This window comes from Daldinia caldariorum (genome assembly GCF_022478825.1).
Source record: "Daldinia caldariorum strain CBS 122874 unplaced genomic scaffold F4812scaffold_3, whole genome shotgun sequence".
NCBI lineage: Eukaryota > Fungi > Ascomycota > Sordariomycetes > Xylariales > Hypoxylaceae > Daldinia > Daldinia caldariorum.
This window is the reverse complement of record NW_025953039.1, coordinates 1762887-1786696: the sequence shown is the minus strand read 5'-3', so window position 1 is coordinate 1786696 and position 23810 is coordinate 1762887. Positions and strand designations below refer to the sequence as shown.

The window sequence follows — 23810 nt, the reverse complement described above, 5'->3', positions numbered from 1 at the left end:
CCCGCTCAGAGGATCGCCCGACGGCTATTAAGATACACATTTTACTATCTTATTTAGCCCTCAAAACTACCCGGCGCTTCTGCACTTCCCCCAACAAATTGGCTCGTGACCATTGTTGTAACATGATCCATACGAAACACTTGCAACTTGATGATTCAAGGCTCCCTACCTAACCCATGCCCTAAATACCTATTCGGCATTCCATTTTTAGACCCCCACATATCATCATCGTCATCATCACCAACAGCAACCAACGTATAATGACCTATAACATGTTCTAGACGTCACCCGCAAACATGTATTCTGACGGGATTGTGTAAAGTGTTGGTCAGTCCCGTCATCTGCCGTAGGGATTGGCTTGTAAGCTGCTTTGTGCAGGTGAATCTTACTCGCGCGGTAGTAGCTGGAGCAGAATGCCCGAGAGGCCCTCGTGGCTGCAAAGGCAGGATTTGGCGAGGCATGCGGCGCCACTGAAAATCCAACGAATGCATAGCATAGTCCATAGGCGGAGGCCAGGCCTCTTATAATTGGCGCAGATCTTTCGAAATTTGGGCAGCGATAACCATGTACTTCGACCTCATCCTCCACAATCTTTGGGCACGTACGGAAGCAGCCTCAAAGTACAACTTCCTACCAACACTTCACGCCTTCAGAAAGAAGGCACTCCAGCGGTATAGGATGATGAAGACCTCGCCCCTAGCATCTGTTTCAGGCTACTCAGTGATTTTCAGCTCGGCAGCGCGCAGGTCTGTCATCTATCTTTACGGTAAGCAAAAGAGTGCTATCTATTTCATAGATCCACCGAATAGCCGCACGTCGATGGTTTACTTGGCAACTGATATATGTTAAGAGGCTTTTAAGATTGGTCCGATTAAGCCAACTTTCTCGCGCGAAGATCCATGCAGCTAAGGAATGAAAAATCTGAATACGACAGATGGGCCAGCACTTTCACCCCTCTCTCAGTTTATGGATCTATCCAATCTCAGCTTTCCTGCTAATGCAGCTTTCTGGATATGATGTCCCCGGGTGACATGTAGGTGCCTCACTTTCCGGGGGGTAGAAGGAGAAGGAAGTCACAAGGGCATGATGCTGCATCGGTGAAAATCGCAGTACAATTTTGAGCGTCTGTCTAGTATGCGCCGAGTTGGACCGAGACATCTTTCGCGCACGGCTACCTTGTTATGTGCTAGAGCCGTTAGATTAGATACTACAAAGGCAGTGCTGGAAGCATTTCCCATGAGGCGAAAACTACCCCTCGGCGTTAGTAAATCTCTATCAGGAAAGAATGCTAGCCAAGTTAACCATCTACGCCATAAAGCTTCAACGTCAAAGGGGGTTAGTTACGAGGGAGATATTTACATACCAGTAATATATCATAAATATACCATAAATATACCATAAATATACCAGATACTCGTATCTATCACAGATCGATCAAAAGCTCCATACATTAGCAGAGACCCTGAGACCATGACCCACGCCGCACGTAGCTCGCATTGCTAGATACGTCATCAAACGATCCATACGGTAGATGGCGCTGCGATATCGTGCTATTACCAAGAGCGTACCCGCCCTGTTGCTACTTATCGGATGTCTCTGAGCCGCTGGCTAGGCTATGTGTGCCGACGTTCGTCCATCAAAACAGGGTTGAATAGCATCCATACGCACTCCACGCTCGGAAAATGCCCACATAGGACGCATCTCGCTACACCGCACTTTGAAGAAAACTATGTAGGCAATGTAGTGTATACAACCAGCTAGGTACTCGGTAAGAGATGATCAGGAATTTGGACAGTCCACCGCCACCCGGCGAGTAAAAGAAGTCGTCAAAAGGTACTCTCTAGGTTATACGGACTACAACCCGGTCAGACAGCATCCGGGATCTCAGGGCTGTTTTATACGAAATCAACATTTGACAATAATAAGACTGACTATACTAGTCAGGGGAGTGCCCACCTTTCCTTTCCTTTCCTTTCTTATTATTTTAAATCTCTCGTCTCTCCGCCCCCCTGGTCAACTACCTAATGTACATGCTATTACCTTAGGTATATAGCGTATGCGCAAATCTCCACTTCCGTATCTCCTTACCCCTTCTCCACATACATCATTTTGGTCAGGTTGTTACGCACAAACGTCTTCCAGCTTCGTACAAGCTGGAGAAACCTAGAAAAAAAATGCATTGACTTGGGCCTTGGCGCCACGAGGGATAATGTGTGCGTAGTGTACTTGGTCGTATGTTACTAGCGGCACGGCTTAGTTCCCCGGCTCTTCGTCGCGACATGCTCCTTGGCCTAGCTTCGCTTTGTACGTACACGGGACTAAGCTAACAGTCCAATCAAGTTGATATGCCAGTCATGTTGGACATGGCAAGTCGCCCGATACAGTATGGTCTTATTAAGCCTCCAGCCTCGAGTGAGGCGGAAGAGGCTTTCTATCATGGCAGGGATAGGTACAATTATCCCGGCCTGAGATTGTCGCTAACTTCAATATCCCTGCCCAGCTCTGATACTTTAGATAGGCAATCTGCTATGCATTGTTGTATTAGTTACTTGTTTTCCAATATATTAAGCTTAACTAACCTAACTGGTTTTCTCTATCTTTAATAAGCTAGTTATTATAGAAATTTAAAACTACCATATTGATAATATCACTTTAATAATTATAATATAGCTTTCGTTAAAAACATTCCTGGGCCATTGTATGTTTTCTAAATGGGCGCGAACTTTATGCTATTACCATACTTTAGTTTATTGTTAAACAGCCGTATAATTCCCAAATAATAAGTTCCAGAAAAAGAATCACCGCTATAGAATCTTGATGGCAGAATATTGGAATTTAGGGTCTATAATATATAATATCCATAATATGCACTTCGATCAATTGTAATATAGGCTAATGGGGTTTATTAACAAATTCGAGAACGCACGAAAAGGAAGACCACCCGCGCAAAAAGGGCCTGCCTATACAGGTACCCTAGGTACCTGTACCAAGACTATTGGGTCTATATAAGTCTTACATTTAACTATAGTAAACTCCACTCTATTGGTTAAGGTATATTCAGAGCTTATATCTCAGATGCATTACCTGTATAAGAGTCTACCTAACCTAAGGTTAACATGATTCCTAAGTGGGAATATTTCAAAGTCTTACGGAAAACCTATAGTCTTTACCAAAGACTAATACTTAACTAACTAGTATAAAAGTATATGAGTGCATTATACTCGCTTATAGGCACCTAGGTATAAAGAAATTCATGGCGCGTCTCATGGAATATCGTATACCTTGCTTCCGTGTGGAGGTGTCCGTCGGCTAGTACCGAGATCCAAGAGAGTGGTAATAGTGTACCTAATAATATAGCACATACAAGACTGTCCTATCGGGGAATTCGTAGAGCTCATTTCCCCACCCACTCGTACGTATTTTGCCTGAGACGACTACTTTCGCTCACCGGTTAGGGGCCTAAGGTATAACATATGAAATTAATAGAGTTACGTGAGAATATAGGTGAGCCTATGACGAGTTCCTTCGAATATTCCCTTCCTAAACCCTCGAACCTACCCAATGGAGCCTTAATGGAACCTCATATACCACTTGTATAACATGCTACATACCTACAATACGTCCGTCTCCTTCACCGCTATAACGTCGCCGATGTTCTTGATACTTGGTGTATACTTGAGCTCTGGGCACCTCTCTCTCTCTCGAAGCTGACGGCGCGGGAAGCAAGAACTTCCTTTGGGGTCGAGTGGTCAGCAACCATATGATACCGAGCCCTGAACCGAGGATCCATCATCGGCTTCTTCTGGAAAGCGAGTTCTAGGCGATTGCAATTCGTGCAGTGCAGCGCAGCCCGGCTACGCTAATGCCGCTTTACATCCCCGCAGCGGGTAGGGCGAGCCTATTCCGTTGTCTCTGCTCGTGGGGTACGGTATGGTATGGCATGGTATGTGCAAGTCAGTTGAAGCCCGGAAAAGCAGGATATAAGCTGACCCAGACTTGATTTTTTTTTCTCGGGGTTGATTGAGGTTCATAACAAACCCCGAGTCTAAGCTGGTAACTACAAGGCTGTGTGAGTGTGTGTATACAACTGTTTGCGAGCTTGCATCTCGTGTACCATGGCGTCCGTAAGCCACATACGGCATAAGATTCCGGGCAACCTTGTGTCACGTATAGTCCTGTCTTGTAATATTTAAGCCAAATATCTGGGCTGACGGGGCCCAGATTGTCATCTGAGTAATCGAATAACCATCCTTCGGGCGTATGGAGCACCCTGTAAGTTCTACCTCTGACCAGGCGCAGATAAGATACAAGCACCTAGGTAGCTTCAGGCGTGGTATTGTTATCAACACTACGTCGGCAGGTAAGAAGAATGCTACTTTGATTGCTGTAGAGCCGGGTTGGTGGCTCTACCGTTCCTTGACAGAGTATGGGATTAACCTCGTATTGTAAAATCCCGAACCACATGATCGTCTAGGTGAGTAGGGAACGGGAATAAGAAATCGTATTATGCATTTGGGGTGTCTGTTTAATTGTTTTCCTTTTCTTCTTCGGACCACTGACGAAGCGAAGCGGGATCGGGCCGCGGGCCCTAGCTGCATTTTCCAAGACTGGAATACCACCTCCTACTCACGGGAACTTAGTAAGATGCAACCGACAGTCTGGATCCAACTCGCTAAAAAGCTGGCGAGGGTGAGAGCTCCCGAGCTCCTCTGTCAGATCTGCATGGGGGTGGAAGGGGGGGAGAGGGGAAGGGGATGATGAGCGCTAAGGCATGACCCTCCGATGCAGGCGACAGAAACCGTTTACTGGATCGACCAGGACCAGTTCGTTCCCAGTAACCAATACGATCTCCATGTCTTGCATTTAACACGTCCCACTCCACAACCCTTTCCGGTTACGGGGATTCGGAGCTGGGTGGATGCTGAATGATAGCTCTGTATGCAGTAGGTATTGCGTAAGCTTACCACTATGCGGGTAACCTACTTGTTCACATACGGGTTGTTGGTAGTCGATCCTAACCTTAGAACATCAGCGTTATATCTCTATCTGATTCTTTATGCATGTGCGCCCTGCGCCCACCTTCATACTAGAGGGGTATGTGCGTGTGTATTGTACGTGCGCCTGTATGTCACTGTATGTGTGTGTGTGTGCCTGTGTGTGTGCCTCCTTGGGACTCTGCATTTCCCAACGCGTTGACGTATAGGGCTGGCGTGAACGTGGGGGCTGCTGTATGAGGTTCTCAAGAGATGAACATAAGCCCGGTAAGGCATCAATGCTGCGACTCTGCCAATATTTCCAGCTCTTCGGTGACCGGCGTGCCATCTCCTTTCTCGTTAATTCGGTTATATTCAGCGCCACAGGGTCATTTCTGCTACCGAGGAAGAGGAGAAGACAGGTCACTTTGATAAGCCGAGGCTGTCAGGGAATACAGCAGATGCCGGGCCGAACTCCCAGCCAATATGTTTCATAGGGGAAAGTAAGCGAAATTCTGCGTAACTTTACTTTTGCTTCGTGCCCAAATTAGCTTCGAACCGGCCGTGACAACAACTACACCGCCGCAGATCATCGAGTGACGACAACGATTCTGGCAGTAGCGGCAAGCCCGGGCGGCTTATTAGGTAGGCGTCCTCATGCAATCGCCCGAGAGCTGTTCTCGTGAGTCATTATTGCTTTAGCTACACCTTTCGTACGCTAGGATACGTCCGGGAACACTCTCCTCGCTAATGACACGGGTGAGTGGTGGTGCCAATGCAGTGCTACGGAACTTGAGGAGTCGTTCGAAACGATGGCATCTGTAATGATAATTCTAGATAGACATGATAGACATAATAGACGATACAATGTAAGTTAAGAAGGAGACGCTGCAGGTTCCCCGTAGCTCATTTTAAATCCGGAGACTACCTAGGTAGTGTATGTGTTCAGGCCGTATGGTGGCCTGCTGAGAGGTAGTCTAAGTAGACGCCTATGTAAAAGATTAACCAGCTTCATTTATGTGATTCTTGATAGATAGGAAAATAATACTCTGCAATATCATTTTCTAATATTGCAGATATGTGAGTTAGTTTACGTAGTCGAAGTTTAGTGTCTTCAACTGAGTCTTCTCCTGGTCCCCTAATACGCGCTGGCTTTACCTAATATACGCGACGATGCGAACATGTAATGTAAAACAACCTAGTAACTAAGCAGAATATTAAAGAGTTGACTGAGATTGTGCCGCTGATTAAGTAAAATTAGTTTTCTATTCTAGATATCTCATTAATGAGTGCCCTTCTGAACTTTCTAACAGGTTCTGATCACACATATTTCTCTAGTTGGTTGGTATTTTATGACTATGTGACTGCCTAACCTACCTACCAGATACCAACTACGCTCAGTTTTCATAACCATTCATGATTCTGTAACGTGCTTTCCTAGTTGTCTAATCTAATATCATGTCCATCCTAGAGCAAGATGGAAGCTAATAGATACGAGCGGTTACTATCATGAACTTGGTAAGTAGTAGATATTAGGACTCAGGTACCCCGAAACATTTAGTGATACCACGAAGCGGTTAACTAAATGTAACTGTAGACTCCGTATGTAAGAGTTGAATGGAAATCAGAGAGCATTGTATGAGTTCTATATATATACACCTGCTAGGATCTTCTGTGATGATACCATGTTACTTCGAATGGGACTTTGTAAGGCTCGCCTAGAGGTTACCCTGAGATATCCAGATAAGCGGCGATACATAAAGACATGTTTTCCTTCCTAGGGCTCTGAATACCAGGTTCGTGATCCTATATAAACGTCCAATCGCTCCCCCGTGACTGCCTATATTGTGTCATGATGGCGATCTAGTTAGAAGTAAGGCATCTTCATCGAATAGTTAAGTATAAGGCGTAGGATAGATGCTACCGCACGTATATATAACTACTAACCTCGCTTAATATAGCCAAGAACTATTTGAAGCTAAATGAATGACCTGGTGTTGTTCATATTAGTACCTAGGTAGACACTGAGTCTCAACACCGGAAACAATATCTATCCCGTAACCCAGCCTATCGTCTTAGAAGGGCAACTACTAGAGGGTATTCCAGAAAAAACTAGCTCCGCCGCCATGGCAACTTTCCCCTCTAGTTGGTCCTATTAAACGACGGTCTAAGCCTAGCCTCATATCTTGAGAACCCACCCCCCGAAAAGAGAGAAAGAAACCAAAAAAGAATAACGTACAACACCGAGGATTCGCCGGTCGTCACCGACCCGACTACTAGTTCGGCGGTATCCAGTTTATCTAAGGGAGAGCGGACGGGATCCCGAGTTTTCTAGATCCTATGGTCGTACGTGATGATTTTTGGTGTTGTAGTGATATATATTTGTCGTGTTGTGACTCGCGGAGGGAAACCGTACAGGTAGTTGAACAGGACTCCCCTCTAGCTTTGATCTAGCCCAGGCTATTTGGAACGTCTGACTCTTCGAATACAAGTGTTATTGGAAACATGATTTCGGGCGGAAATCATGTTAATAGTGTTACAGTCCTGGCTCTTATCAATACTTGGTAAAATACGGCCTGGTGGAAAATACTGCGATCCGACTCTAGTCATCTGATCACTGGTATCTAGTGCCAAAGAACATAATTGTGCCCTTATTCATAGTGGTTATCCATTAATTTCTATAACTAAGGCTCAGAAGGACTCGATTGAGATTGTCTTCGGTGTACAGATACGCGTGGGTTAGGCAAATGACTATATCGTCCGTATGTTGCCTTCCAAACCGCTGAACCGTTGCCGGCGAATTCATAAGCTTTAACTAATAGATGTATGGAAGCTGGGATCTAGAATGTCCAAAAAAAAAACCCTTACACCAGAAAAAGATCCGAGACGGGTCTAGTATTTGGAGCCACACGACCACCAAGCACAATACACCAAACAGTTTATAAAGGACCAATAACATAATTATAGGTGTTAATCTCTCGATGCAATATTTCCGCATAGCACTAGATCTTCCCCAAGGGGCATGTACGTTATGTTCGTAAGCCGAGCTACAGCACGTGGGCTACCGTTGGCATCAACACTTCGAGGTGGCGAAACAAAGACGCTCCCCTGACCGAGCCAGGTGGGCGCAATAGTTATTATGACCGAATCAACTAGATGAGAGTTCTCTTGAGAAAGGAGTGAGTTGATCACCTCGCCGCCGCCCTCGATCATGATGCTCTGCAATCCCTCGTTCCGCACAGCCGCTAAGATAGTGTGCCAATCGAAACGGCGATTGGTTGGATCGACACCAGGCACAGAGTTTTGGGGTTGAGTCAGGATGATAAACTTCCCGCCGAGATCTTGCAATAGCTTCATTTTCTCCTCTGGAGGGTTAGGTATAGCCGTTATGATGTACGGAGCTAAACCCTTGCCTGAACGAGCTAGCTTCATCACTTTGCTCTCTGAAGTGAAATCCCAACGTAACTTGGGGTCGATGACTATGGGCCGGGGCTGACGTGCAGTGATGGCAGCATTAGTTTCATCGATAACAGATTGCTTAGTTGAGACAGAAGCAAGTCCTAGGAGAGCACCGACGCCGGCGGTATCGGCAGTCGGTGAAGTCTCTAGAGGCGGAGCATCAGCCGCGAGACGGCAGTTTAATCCTGGATCGTCGGCGATAACCGTCCCAACTCCAACACAGATGGCGTCGTGGCGGCTACGGAGATAATGGGTCATAGCTTTTGACTTCAGACCTGAGAGGGTTGTCCTCATACCTGGGCCGAGGGATAATGCTGAGTCGAGAGACGTGGCAAATGTTAGCGTAACAAAAGGTGACTCAGACGATGAAGATATATCCTTGTCAGAGGATGCTGATGGTGACGATGATGGAGGTAGATGAGGTTCTAATTGCATTGCCGCAATCGACGGCAATACTAAAGTATTCTCAGCCATTAGAAGGCCTTTCCTTTTCGTGTCAGGTATCGACTTGACTAGCTGGTTATAAAGCGTCCAACTAAAGCTGGGTAGGTTAGATAGCTATAAGAATGAAGTGCCTGGACATAAGATGATTTGTTAGAAGAAAAATAATAATTATAATCAAATTGGCTGTAATTCCTCGGATAGTGCAAAGACTATTGATCCGTTGAAGCGAACTTGAACCTTTTAGCAAATAAATACCCATACTATAAATAAAGTCTGCTCTATGCAGAAACAGGGATGTACTGAGAATCCTATGACCATCCTATGACCTGTTACCGGATCGATATAATTGAAATTATTGATATCAACTCACACATGCGAACGTAGGTACCTAGGTAGGTAACTTAATGTATTTGTCAGTCCCCTTTATTTCTCTGGAGAAAGACTTATAAGAAGGATCATGAATTTTTAGCTTGCAAACAAAAGTTCGAGGGTTTAATAACTATTAAAAATTTCTCGAATTATTTGTAAAGGTTTACAGTGATTCCTTCTGAAATTTCCCAGTTTAGGCAGTAAAAGAGTCTTCACCTTCACCTTTGCTATGAGTTGTGATTTGTCGTATTTGAATTTCCGTTTTATCTTTTTGAATGATGCTGCGAATGTGGCGTTGGTTGATGCAAACCTCAAAGAGGAGATGGATTGATGATGTTTAATTGAATTCAATGTTGGCTTGTTACCGTGCCACATGAGCAAGTGTTCACAGCCACATCTCACCTGTATCGCAGGTACTATGTACATATGTGCATATTGTACTTTAGGTATTTGTGGGTCCTATCTGAGCATCAAAGCTGTGACGCAGTCTGTCTGAGCTTGCGATTTCTTTAAAACATCTCTCAACGGAGGTAACCAACTCGATCCACTTCTTCTTCTTCTATTCCGTTCTCGCTGTAGTAACACTTTCTTTTTTCAATAGTAACTATTAGTTTTTGGAATTCAAATCTTTTCTACAGAGTTAAATAATTAATAAAATTTGCCAAGCTCACGCCTCTCGTCCGCCAAGTCGTGCTACTAAATCAGCCATTCACTTCGCTGCATCCGCGCGTCCCCTGACGCTTCGCCCAAGGCTCGGCGCCAACACCAATATAACAGCCGTCGTTCCGAGGAGCACATTCCACTCCACTATTTGTACCACTCCAAAAGAACTCCCGGCCCCTCAGCAAACCCTTTTCCATCTTTCCACACGTTTTTTTCTTCTTTCTCCATCCTTGGTGATTGCTCCTATCAAATCACGATTTACCTACCAGAACCGATCGACCACTTTACATACAATTCGTACTCTCAACCGAAGACCCTTGTCCGTCGGGACCGAAGTGCAGATCTACCTAACCCATCCCTTCCCCTGCAGCGGATCTGATCTGATCTGTACGTTGCTGTACGCTACGGTACGATCCGAGCCTCCCTACACAACGCCCTTTAAACCACCACAAACCTACCACCACATCAACAACAAACCATGGCCGACAAAGGCGACCATCCCCCGGCATACGCCCCCCCTCCCCAGGCGCCCGAAGCCGCGTACCAGCAACAAGGCCCCTACGGCGCCCCTCCGCAGCAGCCCTATAACTACTACCAGCAGCAGCCGGGCATGAACTACGGCCAGCCCCAGCCTCAGGGCGGCTACCCGCCCGCCGGCCCGTACCCGCCGCCGCAGCAGCAGGGATACTACGGCCAGCCCGGCTACCCACCGCCCCAGGGCCAGTACCAGAACCAGCAGCGCGATTCGAACGACGGCTGCTTGGGCATGCTGCTGGGCGCGCTCGCCTGCTGCTGCTGTTTGGACTGCCTGTTCTAAGGGAGAAGGGAAGAAGAGAAGAAGAGAGAAAGAGAGTAAACCCTTTCGTCTCAGCCTTACGAAAGTCTAGACGTCGACGGAAAGAGAGTGGATGAAATCGGTCGTTGGGGAGAGAGAGGAACGACTACCTAGGTACCTGATCCAGACCTAATGAGGAGGTAATAATAACCGTCTGGCGGTTCGACTAACTATACCATTTCACCGTTCCCAACTTTTTTTACCGGACGACGACGACAACGACGACGGGAGCTGAAGGGAGGGAACGAGCACGATAACCATTGGAAGGGGAGCCTGGCGTTATTGGTCCTACGGAATAGGTTATTTTTGTAATTATACCTCGCGTTGTACTATTTCTGAGCAGTCCAACGATAGCAATCGCGTCAAGGAGTCAATTCCATATGTACTGCTGCTACTACTACATTTCGCTATCATGGTTCATACCTCTGTCTCCTTTATATAATGCACTATGACAGGTACCTAGATTCTAGCTTCTATGCGATTACCCCGTTCGTATGCCCGTTCGTGTAACCGTTCGCCTGGCCATTGGCGTAGCCGTTATTAGGGTTACCCGTGAGCGTAGCGTACAACTCGTCGAACCTTTCGTCAGTATCTTTGACGCAGTCGTACGAATAGATCATCTGTTGAACCTCGGGACTAGCCCACTTATCGGGAATGGGCGTGCCCTTCTTCATACCCATCGCAAACTGTTTATCTCTCTCCTCCTTTGCCTTACCCTCGCCTAGGTGTAGCGATCGCGCGGAAGCCGCGGCTAGGTCGACTAGTGTCGTCGTTCGATCCTTTCTCAGTAGCTCGTAGACTTTGAGCGCCTTGGAAAGGGCTTCCCTGTCCGAACCGCCGCCTGGCGCTCGGCTTACCACTTCTGCTAGCACTGCGCCATCCTCGATGGCCATAGCAGCTCCCTGGCTGAGGTGAGGTAGCGTGGGATGACAGGCGTCGCCGACCAGAGCAACGGAACCAAGGATCCAGGTATCCAGAGGGCTGTGGGAACGCAACCTCCATTCGCACACCTCACCCTCGGGTACCATATTTAGCATCTTTTGCACGATAGGGTGGAAGTCGGCGTATACATTCAGCATGGCTGACTTGCTACCCCGTGTCGTATACGTGATACTCGGCGCTTCGGCGAAGTTAACGTCAGGCTGGCACGTCGATAAATTGTAGATGGTCTTGTTGCTGATAGGGTACGCCACGATATGTCGCTTCTCGCCTATCCACCGCAGCGCAACGTCGGCGTCAAGAAGCTCAAGAAGCTCAGGGTCATGTTCCATCTGGGACCGGGTAAGCATGATTCGGTACGCGGCCTGTCCTGTGTCTTCAATGTCGCCACTGAGATTTAGTGTTCGGAGCAAGGCAGCCCGCACTACGGATTTAATTCCATCGGCGCCGAGCAAGACATCCGTCTCCACTTCATACGGCTCGCCGTTGCGTGGTTTTACCTTGAACACGGCCTTGTCCGGTCCGAAGGATATTATATCGGCGAGCGATGTTGAGAAATGGAACTTGATGCTAGGCTCCTTTTGGCACCCCTCATATAAACCCCCGGCCAGCGACGCCCGGTGTCCCGTGCAATGAGGATATCCGTACTGCTCGGCAATGTCGGGCATTTGGACGTGTACGAGTTCACGGTTTGACGAACCCTCGCGGATACTCGAGGCTTTGATGTTAGTAGCCTCAGCAAAGATTCCGTCCCAGCAACCCCAACGGTCTAGTACCCGAGCCATGTTCGGAGCTAGCTGGATGCCAGCTCCGACGAATCCTAAGTTCGAAGCTGTCTCATACACGTCGATATGCTTGAACCCCTTCTTGGCGAAGGCGAGGGCACAGGCGAGGCCGCCCATACCTATAATGAAGCGACATTAGTCCCTATACTTTTTGCTTTGCTTTTTTTGGTGGGGTCGTCTTCTTTCTGAATCATGTTTCTAGGCGGGATAACTCACCCGCGCCAATGACGGAAATCCGCAAGTCCCTATAATCGGACATATCGAGAATCTAAGCCAAAACACCAAGTAAGTCTATACGAAGCAGTGTCTATGGTGTGACGAAGTCTGTTGTTTTTACTGAGATAGAAAACAAATATTTGAAATACGACGGTAGGTGAGGACACCTTTAGACATAGACGTAGCCTCTTCCTATTGAAGGGCGGCTGCTAAAGGCTTTGACGACTACCAGTAGCGAGCCGGTCATTCTGCCGCCCATCCATATTTACCTAGATAGTTATCCCGAGGGTTGTGAAGGAATCAGGCAAGTGTATAAGTGGAAATCCATAACCGTCTACCATAGTATAACCCTTAAGCCTTAAACAAGGGTGGAGGGGGTTGGCGTTCCTGATTGCCGGCTAATGAGGGGTTGTCCCATATCGCAATTAGTATATGTCGGCATTAGGTTGGTGGATAGTCAGTGCTCGGGAGAATTATTTCGCCTTTTGTTGCATCTTTTGGCTCGTGGGTTAGGTAGGTACCTATCCTATAGGCTATCATAGCCATATCTTGTCTTATTAGTAGTATATCCTTATTGTGGATATCCACCTAGGTACCTACGTTCTGCAAGTCTTGTTTTAGTTAAGTTGTTTGTCTCGGATCATGCACTTTGCTTCTGCGTATATGTTTAGAGCAAGAATTGTGGAAATCTGAATCTGCACTTGAGTAACATACCTACAATAGTAACATAGGTATACATTTAGGTACTTCTATAGGCTGTAGTAACTCTTTTCCACGTGATAATTGCGGCAGCATTTACATTTACATATCTAATTTCGGCAAGTGGGGTATGAATTGTGTGCATAATATGACAAGCCTGACGTATTACACTTAGGTACCCAAGCAGCCAAGTTGATTTATCGATAAGAGCTTACAATGCCTATTAACAATATCCTATTCTTAACCCTTGCGCCGGCCGTTTGGCGACGCATAAAGAACAACTACTAGGATACCTAGGGACCTGAGATGTCTCAACCTCTCAGTTGTTTCTCCCATCTTCAACTTTATAAATTTACTTGCCTTGAGTATTCTGCGACGTGATAAGATGACATCTTCCAAATTAAACGCGCTACCGGCGCTGAGAAAGCAGCACCTCTTGCTCGAGTTGTACGCGACGCGTTCCCGCATTGTGCATGCGCATGCGCATCTGCATCTGCATCTGCATTTGCGTTCGCATTCGCACTCGCATTTTATATCCTTCTTATTTATTAAGTACTAAAGCTGACAGTTATTAATTACAGTGCCGGTCTTAAGCAGATCTACCCTGAAGGCATATTCGTAAGCCTCGCTCCTGGCGACCCTAGTCTTTGGTCCGGAGTACTATTCGTTCGGGATGGTGAGAATTTCGGCTGCTTGCATAGCTGTCTGGTAACGCTTACAAGTTTCTAATCAATGAGTAAAAAGGTCCTTATGCTCCCGCCGTGTTGCGATTCCAGATCTCCTTTCCCGACTCGTATCCTCGACTACCACCACTGGTTACCTTCTCGACCGATATGTTTCACCCCTTAATTACACCGCTAAGCACCTACATGTACTCGACCGACGTTCAGGACAATGGTACTGTGAGTGCGACCGATGCCGAGCGGTTACCACCCGGCGGATTTAGCTTGAGGCATGGGTTTCCCGGCTGGTTTAGGCGCTCAAGCCGGGGCCTGAATACTAGCAGTAGTGCGCAATCAAGCGGACAGCAAAACGAACAACAGACTCCTCACCGACCTCCCCCTCCATCGATGAGTAGTGCCGGCACGCCCGGCTCTAAAGGATCCGCTGTTGGCATGTCGCCCGGATTTGCCGAAACAAATGGGAAGGAAATATCTACTTACGAGGTCCTTCGATACATACGTAGCACCTTCAGTGAAGAAGACGTTTTGGATTCTATTCCTCTTGAAGCTGCCGGAAACCCCGGTGCCTGGTATGCTTGGCGGACACACCGCATCGACAACGGGAAGGTTTTCCCCGATACACCTGATAGCACTGACTCAACAGACGCCAGCCCCACGCCTAAGGAAACGCCCGATTCCCCAAGAAGACCAGGAGATTGGAATTGGGAAGGTGTTTGGGAAGAAAGAGTTAAGAAAGCAGTGACAGCTAGTCTATCCGAGCCCGTATTATATGGCGGAGTAGGTGCTGCCGATGATGTGGTGAGTTTAACCTCCTAACGTTTTATTCTCTCATGTACGCCTTGAGTTGGTAAGTACTTATATATACCTTGTGTGCGCTACTAATAATTATTCACTCAGATTCGATTTCTGAATATGGAGGAAAGTGACGTGGAAACCGTAAAGGATAATCTTCTACGAACCTTGAATAACGACTCCTGATTTGGACTTACCCGTATAGACTGGATGGAAGGAGCATTTCTACTGTGCTCTGGGGAGGTCGGTTTTTCTACCTATAGTTTCTAGTTTTTTGATACCCAGCACGATATATATCTCGGTTTTTACCTTTCACCTTGCAGCACCATTCCTCCCATATGAGACGTCTGGTATCGTTTTCGTAATTCTACTATTCAGTTGCTTTTACGACCTAATTTCGAATTTGATATTCATTTCACAACTAAGAGCAACTAAAAAAAAACATTGGCTATGTCCGAACAACTACATCCGGGTATAATTTGCGCTATTGCTCTAATCCCGGCCCTTTTAATTGCGATTATCACTTTCACGATTCTGAAAGGGTTTAACCTTCTATCACCACTCTGCAGCTGTCGACCGAAGTCACGACGCGAACCGCTGGTCCCAACGCATCCTACCAGCTTTTTAGATCCCACGGGAGGAAGTCGTACGACTATTAAGAGTAGTTTTATTGGCCAAACTGGGAACGAGTCACTTGGGTCTGTTACTCGGCCGTTGCCAGTTCACTATGCAAGATAGCTCGCCGCTAGGCATGGATATACCATCGCCATTACATATAATAAAGAGGGGGAGGTCTATGCAGGTCCTCCGCTGTACCCCCAGGAAGATCAGCAACGAAAGTGTTGATGACGATCCTAACCAACCACTAACCATTACAAAGAATCGAAAATATCAGGACAGATCTATTATAAAGAAGAATTTAACCCGCGTTGATGAAGTGGTACTCAGCCGAAGCTTTCGGAACCAATCAGGAGGTGTTACCGCCAACATCGGTAATGCATTTCGATCTTGTTTGAAGTTGGCTATTCGTTAACGAGTAGATCATAGCTTCTAACAAGGCTTGGGATCCTGTCACACCGAGACTTATAAATGCTCCAGTATCTCGCCGGTCATCAAGCTTAAAAGTCGGACGACCGACATCTCCTACATTCTTCTCTCGGTTACGTTCTTTGTCTAACCGGAAGACCCTATCTTCAAAACCCGACTACTATCAGCATAGTTCGCATACTCTTAGCAGCTCTTCAGATGAATCAATACTCAAGTCTTCTAATGAATACCCAAGGGCTAGATCATGGGATCGATCATCGGATTCCGATTATTCGGTTCCTTCGATATATCCCAATGAATTCGTAGTGAATAGATTCGATGGTCAAACCTTCGAGAGTACCCAAGGACCAGATAATATTAGCCCTGATCCTTACATCCTCGTCCCGCATATCTCAATTATACCAGAATCCAAATCCTTAGAAGACGGACAATCGGACGTTTGGACAGCTATTGAGATATCAGGCCGACTATTTCATCCTCGAGGCGACAACTCAGCTTATGACACCGACCAGGCTCCTTTCATCCCCGTTCACCATTGCGATATTGGTTTATCAAGATATGGCTATCTATATAACATAAGGGTAGATGTTTTGCCGGTCGCGGAGGGTAGTGTTATCGATCTTATAGGGGATACTATGATAAGGTATGTTCATATGAGATGCCCTTAGATGCCCGCGCTTATTCGAGCCGACAGGACAATAAGTCCTGGCACTAGCATTCTCCTTTTAGCTTGTATCCGGCTGGGGACTTCGAATTTGATAAAACCAAGGGCAGATAGGCATGACCCTGACAGTCTCATTGCCGACCTTGAAAACCAGCTGGGGAGTGCCCGGACTGAATATCTGCAAGTTAGGGTTCACTATTGTCATTCAGGATTCCCTAAATTTGGGAAGGCTTCCATTGATAACGATACTGGTGGCAGTGTGTCGACTTGTCAGACCCGATTAGAAACAGCAGTGACTGGAACTATTCAACAACATGCTTCGACATCTGCATGGTCTCCTCGGCCAACCCCGCCAACTAATCCTTTATTTCCTATTATTGCTTCTCACTGGGGCCCAATTCGGGCCAACGAAATCATGCAAAGAATAATGTCAAATCGACCAACTTCTCGCAGAACAGCCAAATGGATGAGAATTGGACAGCGCGACAGAACTGGAGATGTCCTCCAGGTACCAAACCGGGCAGGAACAGCTCCTCCCATCCCCCAACGGCAGGCTAGTCTCAAGCGGTTGTCCCCGGAAAGAATCTCCGACCCGGCCAGGAAAATCTGGACAGAACTGCGCCGGACGTCCTCCGGTAACCGCCCAGCTTTCCACGTAAGTAAAGCTAATCGGCTCCCCGCCGCTACGACTTTTGTGGAGGCGCCTAACTCCGAGGCTATCATCCGTCCCGGATCAACGCGGCCCGAGTCTAGGTCGGACGTTCAGCGGCAACGCGAGATGATACGGGAGACTGCAGTGCGCAATAGGAGGTCTATAGGTGCTGATAGCCTAAAGAGCTTAGTGCCGTCGGTGGTCGATACAGACCCAGGAAGTAGAGATGATGGTGCTACTGGTTCTCCAAGCACGACTGGTAAGCAGGAGGTACAGACTGATAAACGTAAACGAGATGGGCGTTGGAGTTTAGGGGGTTGGTGGTGATTATTCTAGAAGGTCCATGGTATTAGACGTATAGAATTTAAGTTAATAGGAGTACCGGTTGAAGAAATCATTTTGGGTGGTCTAATTTGATGGGACTTGCTCTATACAGGATTCTATGTGACTTGTTTCTCCCTTTCCACCTATCCTAACGTAACCATACCACCCTATCATAACTCGTCGCGCCAGGGTATCGAGTCCTGCGCCCCTAACCTCTCCACCGTCTTCGCCGCCGCCCGATTCGACTTCTTCACCGCGTCGACTATGTCAAATCTGCCCGACACTACCTCAAGCGCGTACCTGCCCACAAACGTATCCCCGGCCGCGGTGGTGTCCACGACCTTGGCCTTCTCGGCTGGGATGAGGCCTTTCCGCCCGTCGGCGCTCATGTAATACACTCCCCGGCCGCCGAGCGTCACGACGACGTTCTGCACGCCGCGCGACAGGAAGGTCCTCCCCACGCCCTCGAGCCCGGACTCGGCGTTCAGCTCGTACTCGGCCACGCCGCCCAGGATCGAGGCCTCCGTCTCGTTGACGACCAGGTGCGCGAGCCCGCCGTAGGCCTCCGGCGGCAGCTCCTGGGCGGGGGCCGGGTTCAGCAGGACGGGGACCTGGGCTTCCCGCGCGGCGTGCAGCGCGGCGGTGACGGTGGCCATGGGTATCTCGAGCTGCATGACGAGCAGGTCGGGGAGGGGGTCGCCGAGGGCGCTCGGGCGCGCGAACTGGGAGGCCAGCAGGCTGTGGTTGGCCTCGGGGCTGAGCACGATGCGGTTCTGGCCCGAGGGCTCGTCGACGATGATGATGGCTATGCCGGTCTTGAGGGAGGGGGAGGCGCTGACGCCGGAGACGTCGACGCCGTGCCGCGATAGGTTCGACTTGAGCTGTGCGCCGTAGCTGTCGCCGCCCACGGCGCCGAGGATGCGGACGCGGGCGGTGGCTGTCGGGTCGTCGGTGCTGGAGTGGTTCGAGGACCGGGACCGGGATAGCTTGGCGCAGGCGATGGCTTGGTTGGCGCCCTTGCCGCCCGGAGATATGGCGAAGCGGTCTGACGTTAGGGTCTCGCCGGGAAAGGGGTGGTGCGGGACGTAGGAGACCAGGTCCATGTTGAGAGAACCGAGGACGGTGATGAGGGGGAGTTGTTGGCCCTTGTTGCCCTTATTGTTTGTACTAGGAGTCGCCATTTTTTTTATCTAGATCTTTTTCTTTTTTTAAAAAAAGTTATTTAGGTCTGAGATATAAATAAATAGAACCAGGGTGGTATCTCTCTTGTAAAAGGTTCGAAAGTCTTTCTCTTTGAAATTATGTACATTCAATTTAATAGGTATGTCGTACCAGCGCCGCAGCTCGGCAACCCAACGTCGAAATAGCGGAGCCAACTTGGAGCCCCGCAGCAACTAATTCGAAAAATTAGCGGCGTACTATAAAGTGCATTCATACCTCATACTTGAACTTTAAAAAAAGAAAGGAAAAACCATTACTCTGAATTAAAATACTAGAGCAAATAAGTAAAAATATTAATGCCACTCACAAAATATTGAGACGTAATAGGAATAAGACGCTAACTTATAAGTTAGAGTAAATAGTAAGTTTATAGGTAATGTGTGATACGTTGGTATTGTACTTATATACTTCTTGTGTCCTGTACCTAACACAGGCAGCCAATCATATACCCTTGCTCTCCCACATGCGGTCAAAGTCAGATGCTATTAACCCCACCATTAGCACCATTACCTAGCAGCACCATCAACTACCCCACCTTAGGTAGGTAAATACCTAAATATTTTAGATCTCTCACCAGTTCATCACCAGCTGCTGTTACTAGCTTAGGTAGAGCTTCATGACAACCTCTCCTTCGTTCAACTAAGGCTTAATTAATTAATATTATAAAAACTCCAAGTCGTCTAAGTCTAACATTATGGCGGACCTCAACCTCCAAGAGATCCGCGACACGCTGATATCGGTGGCCCACGAGGCCGGCCGGATGATATTGTCTGCGAACCCTCAAGATATAGATACGGGAACCAAGTTAAATTGTACGGTTTATTATTTACTATTCTCATAATTGCCCCTCCATAAGTCGTTCACGATAAACTTCAGACGGTGCCTTAAGAGTCTTAAGCTTCAAAAACGAACCCGACACAACTACCTGAGGTGCCTATTCTTCATAGATAGGTACCTTACCTGTAGATAGACAAAGCTTTACTTGAAACGAGTAACTAACTAATAACGGAATTCAGCTGCCGATATAGTTACCGAGACCGACAAAGCAGTCGAAGCCCTCGTCTCTTCCCGACTTTCCAAAGCTTATCCTTCATTCGCCTTCATCGGCGAAGAGACGTATAAGCCGGGAATGCAAGTTACGGCCGCCCCGACCTTCATCGTGGACCCGATCGACGGCACCCTCAACTTCGTGCACAACTTCCCCGAGGCCTGCATCTCGTTGGGCTTCGCAGTCGACAAGATCCCCACCGTCGGCGTCGTATATAACCCCTACCAAGACAAGCTATATTCCGCCATCCGCGGGCAGGGCGCGTACTTAACGCAAGGCGCCGTCTGGGGGCTCGAGGGCGGCAAGGGACGCAAATACAAACTGCCGCTAGCCAAGAACCCGCCGCCCTTAAAGGAGCTATACACGTGCATGCTGGCAACCGAATGGGGCAACAGCCGCGACGGCGTCAATTTCGAGGTCAAGACCGAAGTGTTCAAGAAGCTGTGCGCGAGCAAAGAAGCCGGCGGCGCCATGGTGCAATCTATAAGGAGCATGGGCAGCGCGGCGCTGAACCTGTGCGCCGTAGCTGCGGGCCAGCTTGACGGGTACTGGGAGGGAGGCTGCTGGGCGTGGGACGTGTGCGCGGGATGGGCGATACTCGCCGAGGCCGGGGGGATCATGGTCGGCGGCAACCCGGGGGTGTGGGAGCCCAAGATCGACGAGCGCAAGTACTTCGCGGTGCGCGGCGCGCCCAGCGGTCAGAAGGAGCTCGTGGAGGAGTTCTGGAACGTGATCGGGGACAGGAAGATGGAGTACGAGAGTTAAGAAGGGTTAGGTCAGGTAAGGCATCTGGTATGCGAGATTTAAGGCGGTTTTATCGAAGGGCTACGAATTGACGATGATGGAAAACGAAAATCTTATTGGAACGACATATTATCCAAAGAACGTGGTTCGACCGGATTAGACAAAGGAGAAGATGGGAGGGATAGAGATATTCCACTAATACACCACACTTACGGTTACCCATTCCAGGTCCCTCCTCCCTGGAAAGGCGGTTGGAATGCTGAGCTCTTTGAGTTTTTCTTACTAATAGCGTCCTTCTCTTTGAAAGATGTTTTTGAAAGGGGTAATTTACTTAATATGCCTCGAAATACTTAGCCTTTTTTTTCTTCTTTCTTCTCGTTGGGTGATTTGGTGCGGTTGAGTGTTGAGTAATTGGGAAGACGATAATGACACCGCAGAGCACTGGAGTTCGACACGGCCGCATTTCAACGCAGCCCGGCTCAAACTCGAAGAGATGGAATAGAGAAGAGCTTCGTAAATGCGGTGCTATAGGTATCCAGAATCCACTCTCTCGTTATCATCCTGCTGTGTTCGAGAGAGTCGTGAAGTTAACGACAACCTGAGTTAGGAACCACGGAGCCACGACGTCTTAATTTGCGCGGCAAAATCCATCCGGTCTTCTCCAACTGGAAAGATCTAAACCGAGAACTGCGCAGGGAATTGAAGCAGCCGCTTCTCCTCGCGAGCAGGCTTTTGGAGGCCGCGGGACTTCCCTGGGCCTCCGACTTCCTCGCCCACGACGTCTTTGTGAGAGGCTACCCCGGCCGGAAACCGAGCTGCCGCTGCAGCTTTACGCATTCCGCCGCGGCGCGCGCAGACGACAATGAAATGGCGCCGCGGACCGTCGTGAGGCACCACCGCGCCGTGTGGGCATCGTCGCACCTCAAGGGCCGGTGGACGCGTGCTGCAGAAAGCAAGCTTAGGGGCGAGGTGTCGAGTTCTGTGAGGTGGGAGCTGGACGAGGACATGTTCCGCGAGCGAGGGTGGGCCGGGTACACGTGCCGGCATCCGCGCAACGGGCAGACGCTAGACGAGCTTGATAGGTACGAGACGATCCGGCGGTGGGATAAGAAATGCGAGGCCCGCGGCCGCAGGAACATGTCGATTCTGGTCACGGCTGAGTTCCCGAAGCGTCTGGCCCAGTTGAGGTGCGAGGGAAAGGGACAGGGCGAGGAGTATCTTTTGACGGCGTTCATGACGGCCATCACGCTCTTGCATGAGTAAATCCCTCCCTTTTATTCCTCTTGTGTTTGAAGTAAAGTCTAGTATTGATGAATTATTTTCCAGGCTCGGTCATGCTATTTACTGGAAGGACTGTCGAGCTCTCACGCGAGACCTACGGGAGCCTTTTTATGGCGCCGACCTCGAGATGGAATTAGGAGATAGCTTCGTCGCATCTATCTTTGGCGGCTGGATACCGGTACAGATTAAAAATATCATCCACACCAAGGAGACATTGGGTTTCTCAGCCGGCATCGCGTGGAAGCAGGTGCTAAGTTGGGATTTCCACCGTCTACGGCCCAAGCATCGCGCTCACTACTCGATACCCGTTGACTAGTAAGCCCCCATCATCATCAAAGCCCCCCCTCTTCCCTTCTATTTTTCCGAGTTGCGACTAATAACACCTGCTTTACAGCGTATCCCGCTTATTCTCCGAGGAAGACTGGCTAGCGTCGCGCAAGGATCTCCGAAGCACCTTGATCCGGCCTCAGACGCTCGAGCCGGCTCTCAAGGACGTCGGCATATGCGCCGAAGCCGCGGCGGGGGACAAGCACGCGACGGCCGCCGTGGCAGACTTCCACTACACGGGGCAGGGCTGGGTGTGGAACCGGCTCGCGGGGGCGCGGTTCCGCATCCCGCAGTACGACGGCTACCTGTGCCCCGATCTCGACCTCCCCATCGCCACGGACGACGTGATCGAAGAGCCCAAACCGCGGCCCCAGCTCAAGCCGTCCCCCATGCCGCCCATGCCCCCGCCCCTGCCGCCTCCGACGGCGATAACGTCCGGCGAGAGCATCCCGTCTAGCTCCCTTAGCATCCAGGTTAAGCTAGACATGTTCCCCCAGCCCCCGCGGAAGCCTTTTCCCAAGAACAATAACAACAGCAAGAAGAAGAAACCGGGTCTGGTGCACGACCACATAGATATAATACAGATGAAGAAGCAGACCCCGGGATTCGTAAGGCTAGTTAAAGAAGAGCAGCAGCAGCAGCAGCAGCAGAATCCGCTGAGCCCGGATAAGTCGTCGGAGATCTCGCTGGACGAGCTGCGGAGTCGGTTGTCGCAGCTGCTGGGGGTTTCGTTCGACGAGCTTGAGAGGTTCTTGGAAGCTCCCCGGTGTGTGTAATGGAGGGGGTAGTAAGTGGTATAAATGGTTACTACCTATATATGTACCTGGCATGGACTGGAGAAAAAAAAACAGGATTGTGCTGGGGCTGAGAATTAATTATACTACCTAAGGTGATGCTTCTATTTGGCGCTTGTGATAAGTGCTATAGAGGGGAACGGAACACCTTCTGCGGTTTGCATATTATGGGAGTAAGGGATACGTAGAGACGGCCGTTTTTAGATACGGGTGATATTTATTTATATAATTAAAAGTGCCTAGTATTATAATCTAGAGATAGCAGAACGTCCTTAGAGACGTAAATATGTAGAAGCGTATTCATGCTCGCAAGGTAAAAAGGGCGATATTACTTGAGATTGTGCCATGTTGTAAATTAGTTGCCCAAGCATACCGGCCCTATCCTAGGTAATCTATACCCATAACAGAATATATCGTAGGCCTCTAAAATAGTATGTATAGTACTAAGACACGTAAGAATACTCTATCGCAGCTACTAGCCTTTCCTTGCCCTACGTTCCATATATAAGACATGAGCATCGTGTAAACACTACTTCAAGTATGGAGACAGAATATGTATATACTATAATTACGTGGGGCCGTTTTTAAGTCTCCAGCATATGTAAGTGTACCTAATGTAAGTAATATCTCGTCGGATGCTAGCGCTTGGCAAGCGTCTCGATATAGCATCATACATAGACCCAGCATCGTCGTATAGTAGGATTCTCACTTGCTCGCTTATGCATGGGGTGCGTGCATGCGGCTGACCAGCTACCACTGTCAATAAAGGTTTTTTTTTTTTTTTTTAATGAAACCACGAGAAACCTAGCTGCCTAAGGCATGAAGAATAATCACTTAGGTTCATGATTTCA

At 48.5% G+C, this 23810-nt stretch overlaps 8 protein-coding genes across 8 annotated transcripts; 5 read left to right on the top strand and 3 right to left on the bottom strand.

Annotated features, from left to right (window-relative positions):
- Window positions 1-7550: 7550 nt before the first annotated feature.
- Window positions 7551-9586, bottom strand: F4812DRAFT_418796 (putative riboflavin biosynthesis protein Rib7). Its single transcript, XM_047933286.1, has one exon. It carries the CDS (start codon window positions 8904-8906, stop codon window positions 7944-7946), a length of 963 nt encoding a protein of 320 aa, XP_047793053.1. The 5' UTR covers window positions 8907-9586; the 3' UTR covers window positions 7551-7943.
- A 659-nt stretch (window positions 9587-10245) lies between these two features.
- On the top strand, window positions 10246-10970 carry F4812DRAFT_276537 (uncharacterized protein). Its single transcript, XM_047930961.1, has one exon. It carries the CDS (start codon window positions 10387-10389, stop codon window positions 10723-10725), a length of 339 nt encoding a protein of 112 aa, XP_047793052.1. The 5' UTR covers window positions 10246-10386; the 3' UTR covers window positions 10726-10970.
- Window positions 10971-13364, bottom strand: F4812DRAFT_276585 (FAD/NAD(P)-binding domain-containing protein). The gene is made up of 2 exons (XM_047930962.1): window positions 12684-13364; window positions 10971-12586 (listed from the first exon to the last, which is right to left on the bottom strand). The coding sequence occupies exons 1-2, from the start codon at window positions 12724-12726 to the stop codon at window positions 11217-11219; spliced, it is 1413 nt and encodes a 470-aa protein (XP_047793051.1). The 5' UTR covers window positions 12727-13364; the 3' UTR covers window positions 10971-11216.
- Window positions 13365-13767: 403 nt separating this feature from the next.
- On the top strand, window positions 13768-15043 carry F4812DRAFT_456747 (UBC-like protein; the record flags this gene model as incomplete). The annotated part of the gene is made up of 4 exons (XM_047937047.1): window positions 13768-13829; window positions 13964-14058; window positions 14127-14863; window positions 14963-15043. 4 exons carry the CDS (start codon window positions 13768-13770, stop codon window positions 15041-15043), a joined length of 975 nt encoding a protein of 324 aa, XP_047793050.1.
- A 541-nt stretch (window positions 15044-15584) lies between these two features.
- On the top strand, window positions 15585-17547 carry F4812DRAFT_456746 (uncharacterized protein; the record flags this gene model as incomplete). Its single annotated transcript, XM_047937046.1, has 3 exons — window positions 15585-15849; window positions 15905-16547; window positions 16599-17547. The coding sequence occupies 3 exons, from the start codon at window positions 15585-15587 to the stop codon at window positions 17545-17547; spliced, it is 1857 nt and encodes a 618-aa protein (XP_047793049.1).
- A 53-nt stretch (window positions 17548-17600) lies between these two features.
- Window positions 17601-19120, bottom strand: F4812DRAFT_418782 (Ribokinase-like protein). Its single transcript, XM_047933285.1, has 2 exons — window positions 18989-19120; window positions 17601-18938 (listed from the first exon to the last, which is right to left on the bottom strand). The coding sequence occupies exon 2, from the start codon at window positions 18723-18725 to the stop codon at window positions 17715-17717; it is 1011 nt and encodes a 336-aa protein (XP_047793048.1). The 5' UTR covers window positions 18726-18938; window positions 18989-19120; the 3' UTR covers window positions 17601-17714.
- A 188-nt stretch (window positions 19121-19308) lies between these two features.
- Window positions 19309-20780, top strand: F4812DRAFT_276426 (inositol monophosphatase). Its single transcript, XM_047930960.1, has 2 exons — window positions 19309-19577; window positions 19782-20780. Exons 1-2 carry the CDS (start codon window positions 19460-19462, stop codon window positions 20576-20578), a joined length of 915 nt encoding a protein of 304 aa, XP_047793047.1. The 5' UTR covers window positions 19309-19459; the 3' UTR covers window positions 20579-20780.
- Window positions 20781-20982: 202 nt separating this feature from the next.
- F4812DRAFT_456743 (uncharacterized protein) lies at window positions 20983-22941 on the top strand (the record flags this gene model as incomplete). Its single annotated transcript, XM_047937045.1, has 4 exons — window positions 20983-21070; window positions 21165-21816; window positions 21884-22153; window positions 22233-22941. 4 exons carry the CDS (start codon window positions 20983-20985, stop codon window positions 22939-22941), a joined length of 1719 nt encoding a protein of 572 aa, XP_047793046.1.
- Between the last annotated feature and the right edge of the window lie 869 nt (window positions 22942-23810).

Bases quoted from the DNA above. Each gene is read 5' to 3' on its own strand.
- F4812DRAFT_418796 (XM_047933286.1), bottom strand. From the start codon at position 8,906: ATGGCTGAGAATACTTTAGTATTGCCGTCGATTGCGGCAATGCAATTA.
- F4812DRAFT_276537 (XM_047930961.1), top strand. From the start codon at position 10,387: ATGGCCGACAAAGGCGACCATCCCCCGGCATACGCCCCCCCTCCCCAG.
- F4812DRAFT_276585 (XM_047930962.1), bottom strand. From the start codon at position 12,726: ATGTCCGATTATAGGGACTTGCGGATTTCCGTCATTGGCGCGG. The intron at 12,587-12,683 runs GTGAGTTATCCC...GCTTCATTATAG, and splicing joins GATTTCCGTCATTGGCGCGG to GTATGGGCGGCCTCGCCTGT.
- F4812DRAFT_418782 (XM_047933285.1), bottom strand. From the start codon at position 18,725: ATGGCGACTCCTAGTACAAACAATAAGGGCAACAAGGGCCAACAACTC.
- F4812DRAFT_276426 (XM_047930960.1), top strand. From the start codon at position 19,460: ATGGCGGACCTCAACCTCCAAGAGATCCGCGACACGCTGATATCGGTG. The intron at 19,578-19,781 runs GTACGGTTTATT...AACGGAATTCAG, and splicing joins TACGGGAACCAAGTTAAATT to CTGCCGATATAGTTACCGAG.